Raw genomic sequence first — 10,072 nt, 5'->3', positions numbered from 1 at the left:
TGCGCCTCTCTGCGCCAATCTTGGTACTCTAAACTGTAACCACTGGGCCACCTTTTATAATACCTTAGATGAAGCTATCCGCAGGATCACAGGCATTGTTGAAATCTACCTCCTCGGCAACTTTACGCAGGAGCAGGAGCTGAATAAGAAATTCGGTTCATCCACCTGGGAAGTTTAAAGAGGAAGATCATTGAGAATGGCCATAGTATTCCATCACTGGTACCATAAATCTCCAGTATTCGTACTGTAACGGAGTTAGAGTGACCCACCTCTTTTTCAAATCAAATGCAAAATGATTCCCCAAGTGCTATAATGATAATGAGTTTCGTGATGTTGCCTATGGCGTTAGTTCGATCTCGTGGTCACAAGAAGAGAAGATATTAGCAAGCATCCTCTCGCCCGAATTTATCAGTCAGTGCCACAGTGCAGAATGTGACGCTGACAACGAAGCTACACCATATCATCTCCCCGTGAAAGACGGATCCAGACGATGACATGACGACCGAAATAAATTAAGGATTACTTTCCGTATTCGCTGTACAATTTCTCCTGAAATGTGAACTTTTCTACAAGATCTACCACTTCCCGTACCACCACTTCCCGTACCGCCACTTCCCGTACCACCACTTCCCGCACCACCACTTCCCGTACCGCCACTTCCCGTACCACCACTCACAGAACTACCACTCCCCGTATCCCGTGCCACCACTCCCTCGTGAGCCCACTCACCGTAAAGAGCAGCCGCGCCACTCCATCTGCTTTTTTTCTGATACTCATTAGTGTGGCTTACTATTGTTCGAACTCGATTGAGTATAAAATTTCTTGATCCCTGCCTGAAATGAGATGGTCCCTGCCTTAGGATGTTGAAAATGTGAAGTTGATTAATACAAGTGCATTCACATTCCATGTCCTTCAAACTCTAACATCATGTACTATAGAGACGGGATTTAACCATACATAATTGATTCGTGATGTGATGCAATTAACTAATATTCTATTTTCAGCGTTCAATTCATTTTACTTCGACGATCAAAATGAGTGTTGGGCTTCAAACTACTGGGAGTTTGAGGCAATGGTGGTGTGCTCAGGCCAGGGTATGGTCGTCTACTCCTCGCATGTCAAACTGTCTAATTTCACCTTGCCACGTAAGTGATGACATACCTTCGAGAAACATAAAACCCATGGATTTACATTGCATGTTCCAACCTAAATCAGAACGTACATTGTCAGGTACTATTCCCAATTTTCATTGTTTCAGCTCCTATAATTNGTGATGGCATACCTTCGAGAAACACAAAACCCATGGATTTACATTGCATGTTCCAACCTAAATCAGAACGTACATTGTCAGGTACTATTCCCAATTTTCATTGTTTCAGCTCCTATAATTACCACGTTCACTGTTACTGACCCGAAACTTGGAGAATCGTTCACCGTCAACTACATTGCCCTGTGTTCGAAGTTCTTCAACTTTACTCTCAATTATGGAAGCGAAAACCTTGGGACTGTGATGTCTGGCCAAGTTATTCCATACGATGTACCTCCCTGCACAACAATGACTTTCACCCTAACACCTTCATTTGGAGGGACATCAGGGGTGTCTGTGAACGCTGATTGCACCACACCTGATGGTGAGACTATTACATTGAGAATATTAAATTTTCTACATGAACTCAAAATTGAAATAAGTTCTCGTGATATAATATTGAGGAAACCACACATGTTAAATTTCTCATTTGAACAATATATATAGTCACAAGATGAAAATGCCATTAAGTGCATGTCAAAATCCATTCCTGTTTATAAGCTCCCGACTTGGTGAGCTTCGCTTTGTACAACATGGCCTTGCGCTTTCAGTCGCCGAGCTATGTCAAACGATGATTAGAATAACCAGAATTAATTTACAGTTCCAGACGTGGACAATCTCAGCATCGACACCTTTGTGCTCAACATGTCCTTCGTGGTGCACTTCACACCTAAATGTCCTGGAGTTTTCACCTACAACTTGTTGAAGGACGGTTCTTCCGTCCAACCTGAAGTGGAACAAGATGCCTTGGTCACGTTCGACGTACAGCCATGCACCACATACTCCACCTTCACTCTGCAACCTGTGAACCCGAACGGGACAGATGCCGGAACTGCAATTCCTATTCCTACCACCCTGAAATCTCCTAACTGTGAATGTTTTTGCTTTGTTTATGTGTAATATTTTGGAACACGTTCCGTGTTTTAAATTTTTTCGGTGGTGCTTGTTATTGTCCAAAATTTATGATTTGACCTTCCTGAACGACGCTCCCTGCAATGATTGTATCAGGCTGAATGTAAAATTTGTAGGGACAGAAAAGCCTGCAGACAACGTTATAATGATATAAAATGATCCAAGATGATGAATTATGAATTTATATACTGTTCTTTTGTCTTATTTAATGTACATTTCTTGGATAGAATCTCACATTTCTTTGCAGTCTTTCATGTGAATGACTATGACCATATCTCCACTCCTCTACGCAGGCCAACTATGTATGATGTAATTCCTAACCTCGCCTCACAGACTACGTGCAACCAGCAAAACTCATCGACTTCTATCAAGATTTTGGCTTAGATCTTCTATTTTCTCAGCTCGCTTACATCCAAAATTTAGTGCATCCACACCGACCTCCATTAATGCAATAAAAAACAAACACTATATTTTTCAGGGTTGAAATTGAATAATGCCTCGGTTGTCTCGGTAACGATGGCTGAAGGACTCAAAATACAAGTGGACATGTACAATCCTTGCTCGATTGTTAGCGGCATCGAGGTCCGAACTCCCAGCTCTTCGGCAACACCCATCGTCTACCCTGCTTCTTCGTCCTCTGACATCGTCGTCAATTGTTCACAGACGAACGACTTCAGTTCGTTCAAAATCACTCTTCTGACAACCGAACCATACACTCCGGTGCAAACCAAGACGGTTTCCATGATTAATAGTAAGTAGTTGCTGAATCTCTTGTTGATCTGTACTGGGAGAAATGCGAGTTGCTAAACCTGCACAACGCTGCTGCAAGAAAATATAATATCATACTAATTAGTGAGTTTGAAATTGAAGTAAAAAGTTCAAACGCGAATAATTTATGAGCTAACGTAAATATTCATTTCGTGCAATGAATTTTTGCATACCTTCTATGGTATACGATATTCTGATCGAGCAGTTCCAGGAAAAATTCACTGTCGTACTATTTTAGATCAAAATGGTTTAGCTTCGCTCCTATGTTAAATAGGGACCGCGAATGCCTACTCCTGTTTACTGAAAATGTAAATGCGTTTGCGCAGATCGGAAGTTTTAGCATAAATTACAGTTTAGTTGTTTCTACCTATTTATGTTCTTTGTTGAAATAACTGTATTTCGATGTATTTGGTCAATGAAGTATTATCTAAAAAGTGTATTAATGGTCCTAAGTGACAAGGAAATATTTGATAGTGCACATGGAGGAAGACGTAGAATTTCATCTATAAAATGCGTATTAATCATAGTTCTGCTTGGAATTACGAGTACTTTACTTTTCCAATATATCAGTAACGTCTCAGTTACCTGAATGATAGCAATATTATTTTGATGCAAACGATGTTCTCAAAAATAGCAGATAAAAATTTAAATGAATAATTTATTGAAAAAATTAAAATTATTTCGTATCTCCAGATAAATTAGCTGGTATGACTATCACCCCATATCCGGCTGTGGGCACGTGCTACGCATACGATGCTTCACGTGTCGCGCAAACTGCGGCCAAAAATAAATGCACGGACAATGGCTTGAAATTGATCAACTCCCAGGAACTGTACTTGCTCTACCGCCAAATTCTGGGGCCTAATTGTGAGTTCGTGATCTAATATTAATCATTATGACTGCTTTGTATTTGTGTACTATCGAGCATAGTAAGACAAAACAATTACCGCGCACTACCTCCACTCCATCTATTGGTGTCATCATGCGTTTTGATTGTGGAATATGCAAATATTTTAGCGATTTGTTGCATATATTTTAAAACTTAGGGAATTTTAAGTTTTTCACGTGGATTTAGGAGTGGCGTGAATTATCACACGTTGGACTAAATTCTTCCTGGTGCGATAGCAGGGCTTCCTTGCCTCCAAAATTTTACCGGGATAGCTTTTTTAAGACAATACCGAGCGATAAATTGAGGTTCATACTTTATTTTCCTTGATTTTGAATTCTTTTGTGAGATGATATAAAACGTCATCTAATATATTTTTTATCGTTATGAACCGATTTAGTAAGCTAATATGACTAAAGGGCATGTTATTATGCATTTACCCGTCGCCTCTACAGCTGGATGTTGAGTGCAAGATTTATCTCTTCAGATTATAAATGTTTTGATATTGATTGAGCAAGCTAGCCACCGTAGATACATGATGATTGGAGATAAATTGGAGTTCAGCGTTGTTTATGAGCTTGAACAGGCCTATTTAATATGCTAATTTTTATGCTTTAGTTTTGATGAGATTTGGGCTAACTGGAGTCTGGCTGACAAGTTTCGGAAGATAAGATAAGTTTAAGAATAATATTAATAAGCTTGAAAACAATATTATTAAGTTCAAGAAAGATAACAATAAGTTTAAGAAAAATAATAATAAGTTAAAAAAAATATTGATAAGTTTGAGAATAATATTAATAAATTTGAGACTGATATTAATAAGTTTAAGAATAATGACAAGAAGTTTAAGAATAATATTAATGAGTTTAAGAATAATGTTAATAAGTTAGAAAATTATAATAAGCTTGAGAATAAGATAAGTAGATAATAATCAGAGCTGGGCAGCGCTACTTTGAAATAAAGCGGCCGCTACCGCTACATGCTCTAAATGTAGCGGGCGCTACCACTACCGCTACACCCACAAGATTGTAGCGAGCGCTACCGCTACAGCTACAGTAAAATGTAGCGCCGCTACATTAGCTGCTACAATGGCCAAAATCATTGGAAATCTCTAAATATTTATTGTTCTGCTATTGGGATTTACTCATAAACATTTAATGATAATAAAACATTTTCAAAAATTATTAATGCAACTTTATTGCAATTAACCTAATCGAACTAGTACGGGTTAGATACAGTAAATAAAAGTTACAGTTATTTATATGTTTTACCTTCCCTACATGGATGTCTACTTTAATCTACCAATCTAAGAAATTATCCACATATACATATAAAAATCAGTCTTTTTTGTATATATATGAGGATTATTTTTGATATTGGTAGATTAGAGTAGACATCCATGTAGGGAAGGTGAAACATAAAAATAACTGTGTAAAAATAACTTAGCAATCTAAAACATGAAAAAATACCTGTAAGTGGTAACTGTTAACAACTTAACAAATAACAACTAACATGTTGGCACTAGTAACAGGCTGAGGTTGACAATATTTAACCGAAATCTTTCGTCGGTTTTATTCTGTAATTTATATTATGTATGTATCATGCTGGTTTTAAAATAATATTTAATACTATTAAGTAAATCTAAAGGCTTTATCTATAAATGTAGCGGTAGCGCTGTAGCGCCAAAACCTCGTATCGCCACTTAAATATGTAGCGGGCGCTACCGCTACCGCTACATTGCCTTAAATGTAGCGCCGCTACCGCTACCGCTACATGTAGTGCGCTATTGCTCACCTCTGATAATAATAAGTAGATTCTACAATCTCGTGCATTATCCATCCCGTGCATCATCACATTAAGTTGCTGGCCAGTAATATTATTTTTTGTATTTCTCGGTAAATGAGTTTGTCTGTTTGAATGCCATTGTTGTAAATATACATGTGGTTATACATGAGCAAATCCACATTCTGTCAGGTTATTAGCTGGTCATCAAAATTTTCTTGCATTGCAAGCAAGAGTCATTAAACAAACAGCAACTGAATCGTGAAATAAGGCTCTAAAATTTTCAAAGTTTACTATAACTAAATATTTTAACTAAGTGTTTGTTATAAGTTATAACTTAATGTTTGCTATAACTAAATGTTTGTTATAACTTAATGTTTGCTATAACTAAATGTTTGCTACAACTAAATGTTTGTTATAGCTTAATGTTTGCTATAACTAAATGTCTGTTTTAATTTAATGTTTGCTATAACTAAATATTTGCTCTAACTAAATGCTTGCTATAACTTAATGTTTTTTATAACTAAATTTTTGTTATAACTAAATGTTTGCTATAACTAAATTTTTGCTATAACTAAATGCTTACTATAACTAACGTTTGCTCTAATTAAATGCTTGCTATAACTTAATGTTTGCTATAACTAAAAGTTTGCTATGACTAAATGTTTGCTATAACTTAGTGTTTGTTATAACTAAATGTTTGCAATAACTAAATGCTTGCTATAGCTAACGTTTGCTATAACTAAATGTTTGTTATCACTAAATGTTTGCTCTAACTATATATTTGCTAAATCTAAATATTTGCCATAGCTAAATGCTTGCTATAACTTAGTGTTTGTTATAACTAAATGTTTGTTATAACTAAATGATTGCTATAACTAAATGTTTGCTATAACGAAATGTTTGCCATAACTTAGTGTTTGTTATAACTAAATGTTTGCTAAAACTAAATGCTTGCTATAGCTAACGTTTGCTATAACTAAATGTTTTTTATAACTAAATGTTTGCTCTAACTAAATATTTGGTCTATCTAAATGTTTGCCATAGCTAAATGATTGCTGTAACTTAATGCTTGTTATAGCTAAACGTTTACTTTAACTAAATGTTTGCTATAACTAAATATTTAATAAATATATGAATTGATGTTTTTCAAATTTGTAAACAGGATCTAGAAGGGAGTTATTAGTTACACGAGCGTTCTAAAGGTTTTTCTATTCACTTATTTTTTTAGTTTAAAAGCGATCATGTTGGCGAAGGGAACGATTTAATAGTGGAAACGTTAATTTCAAATTTCATCGGGTACTGTCTCGTACAATAGCAGATTATGAAGGTTTTGATTTATATTGTGCAGTTTCTTCCAGTTCCAACCTTTTTCCGATGTTGTGAATGCATAACTAAAACATTCTACTGAGCATTATTCAAAACTAGATTTTTTAGTAGGGCCTGCATCTTTAGGTTCACGTTTCAATATATTCATCTTAGATATTATCTTATCGTATTTATTTACCTTTTCAGGGGTTTGGGTTGGAATAAATTATTCTCCAAATCCAATTAATAAGTGGTATTGGGACGCGACGAGCGGATCAGGCACGAACCTGGTTAACGCCAGTTTCTGGCGGCCACCCTTCCCGTCTGGCTCCACCTGGAACCGGTGCGCTTTCCACGATCCTGACCCTTCAAGCTTTGGACTGAAGAATGTTGACTGCAGCTCTTCTCCAGTGGCGGGGACAGTGTGCATTCAATAAAATTATTGGGACTTCGACCACAAAGCTCGCAATTGCTCATGGGAGAAGAGATGAAATTCCCGCTAATTGAGCCCATACAAATTAAGCCGATCTACCGAAACGTAGAAGGAACGTTTATATGCTTCCAACCCTTTCATAGAAAATGAATGAGAATATTACGAAAATATCCGTCTAAATAATGTCATTCTCTCTTGTCATTCAAAACGCAGCGAAAATGTCCGCTTGATGCTTTCTTCGTAAACTTTAAAATTGCTCCTGCATGCAACACGTAATAACGATACCTTATTCACTTCTTCTCCACATGAATGCTAAGTCTGAACAATTTGCGGAATTATATTCTACCCACCAACACAGTTACAGTGGCGAAATAATAATTTAAGTGGCCGAGACTAAATTATATCTGGTTTCTTTATCCTTTTACATCAGTATTGCTATTTATTTAGTTAATGTGGCATATCAGAGTTTATCTATTTAATTTATTACTTTAATTCAGAGTTTGAGGGAAAATATCCAATATATATCAGTTTTAAAAGCGAAGTGCCCACTGCTTTTTAGTGTTATAGCCACTCTCTATAGGTACAAATGCACTCAAATATAAGTGCACACTCTATCGGTCGCGGGGAGGTATAAATAAATAAATATTTTCATGACCACAGTCATGCCAGCTCTCAACCATGAGAAAAAGAAGACCAACATCCATCATCGAGATTGTCGACTCTTAGATGCTCTTGTCGGCTCTTAGATGCATTTATTCCACTGCAGCTCCAATAGCTAACTGTAGGCATGCAAAACCTCCAGGTAGGAAAAGAACATTAATTCGGCGTCTATTATCCTTGCACTTCAGTAGGCGCTTCTGAGAAGTTGTCTACTTTCAAGCGTAGCATGTCAGGCGGAAGCGCTCAGATTCATGTTGATTTTGTCACTCAGGACTTGAGTGTACAAGGTTGGTATCGGTAAACTCGTTTTTGTGCGTAGGCTCGATTAAAAATAGTCACAAAAAGTCATGTTCAGTGACCGACGATGACACTCCGAATCTCCACGTAACAAAACGAGGCGTCTGGGGAAGCTCTGGCTTAGAAAATAGACAGCTGTTATTGATGTATGGCTTGTTCCTCCGTCTTGTTGAAACCATGCCGTATAGTGATTGACGCCGTCTTCTCAATTGTGGCATAAAAATGTCCACAGAAATAGGTAACGGTCTGAACTGAGAGTGACTAAAATGCATGGAATGTCAGATGGAACGCTTGTTGATTATAGACAGGCTTTTTGGACCTACAGTACCTGCCTCACAATTCTGAGTTTCGTTTCTGTTCGATGTTTGGCCGTCAAAAAACAGAAACAGAAAACAAAAACGAACGCCAAACAGAACAGTTTGGCGTTCGTTTTCAAGTTAGTTTTGGCAAATATTCTCTAATTTATGTCTTACAGTGAAAAGCTGGGTCCGCACATGCGGCAAAATTGCGTGCCTCAGTGACATTGTCTTTCAACTTGTCGTACTTTTCAGCAGTACTAGTCGCGTTTGTTATAATCCTTGAGTTACTCGGCCTTCTGCCGCCTCAAGTCAGATCTCAATAATTTTAGTCAAGTGTTGGCAACTGCAGTAATTCAAGAATAGCAATCACATACGTGATTGAGCAAGGGGCTGATAGGATAGCCAGTGATTTATTGCAGCGCGGCACAAATTTTTCTCGATGAACACGACATAAAAATGTTTATGAATCCTTTTAATTTAAAACACGTCTCCCTGCGGTGGCGGAAATTGTGCACTAGAATTACAATTTCACATTTCTGGCCATACGGAGGAGCACACAGCCTGTAACAACGCGATAAGTGAATAATATTGATTTTTATTTGCTGACTATCCTAAAGTGACAATTCTAGACCAAGATAAGACTGAGCTTTACCTCTTAAGGGCTGAATGATTTGCTTTTGAATAAAAAGATCACTTGGGCCGTAAAGTTTATTTTACAGATCAAATTCACCACTTTTACTACATTCCATCGGGGATTTTTCACCTGTTTGTATCTATAATGTTTGTAAGCCACATCAATGGCAATTAAATAGCAGCCAATTTCTACTTGAAGCCCACCGTTGTATAAGGGCAGTGAAAAAAAATGTTTTCTATACATTTTTATCAGCATTCTCCAACAAATCCTATTATCTGGCGATAAGTTATCTTTTAATGTTAGATTAGGTGATGATGACGTCAATTTAAACCCATATATTTAGCTTAGTAGATATTTTTCTTATGTAATCAGTGTAGTGAGAGGCACAAAGCTTGAGGATATCTCTTTCAGGTTTATTAAAATATTAATATATTAATGGTATCATTATTATTATTATAATTAATATTATTAATAATATTATCTGGTCATTATGTATTGATGGCTTCATTGGTGGAATATTCAAATCGAACGTAGTTCGAAATTCCACGTAGTTCTTAGAATTTGTCCTTCAAATTCTAGCCGTTGTCTTTGTTCCAAGTATTTCGTAGAACAAAGACAACGGCTTCAGCATCATACTCCAGCGTGTTCATACTCCATCATACAATGCGTGTTACTCCAGCACTGGCGCATTGAGTGACGAAATTTGGGTCGATGTCACTCAATGCGCCTTTTAACTTGATAATGAATGATTGAAACATTCGAAACGCCGTTAACGAAATAAAAATGT

At 36.9% G+C, this 10,072-nt stretch overlaps 1 protein-coding gene across 1 annotated transcript; it reads left to right on the top strand.

Moving 5' to 3' along the window:
• Positions 1-1,008: 1,008 nt before the first annotated feature.
• Positions 1,009-7,764, top strand: LOC108676829. Its single transcript, XM_018164975.2, has 6 exons — positions 1,009-1,145; positions 1,380-1,631; positions 1,908-2,177; positions 2,697-2,969; positions 3,680-3,853; positions 7,170-7,764. Exons 1-6 carry the CDS (start codon positions 1,073-1,075, stop codon positions 7,397-7,399), a joined length of 1,272 nt encoding a protein of 423 aa, XP_018020464.1. The 5' UTR covers positions 1,009-1,072; the 3' UTR covers positions 7,400-7,764.
• Positions 7,765-10,072: the final 2,308 nt, after the last annotated feature.

This window comes from Hyalella azteca, unplaced genomic scaffold (genome assembly GCF_000764305.2).
Source record: "Hyalella azteca isolate HAZT.00-mixed unplaced genomic scaffold, Hazt_2.0.2 contig1220, whole genome shotgun sequence".
In the NCBI taxonomy this organism is placed as follows: domain Eukaryota; kingdom Metazoa; phylum Arthropoda; class Malacostraca; order Amphipoda; family Hyalellidae; genus Hyalella; species Hyalella azteca.
This window is presented reverse-complemented; position numbering and strand designations above follow the sequence as displayed.

Coding starts and splice junctions, on each gene's coding strand:
- LOC108676829 (XM_018164975.2), top strand. CDS start 1,073: ATGGTGGTGTGCTCAGGCCAGGGTATGGTCGTCTACTCCTCGCATGTC. Junction 1,632..1,907: donor TGATTGCACCACACCTGATG/GTGAGACTATTA, acceptor ATTAATTTACAG/TTCCAGACGTGGACAATCTC. Junction 2,970..3,679: donor GACGGTTTCCATGATTAATA/GTAAGTAGTTGC, acceptor TCGTATCTCCAG/ATAAATTAGCTGGTATGACT.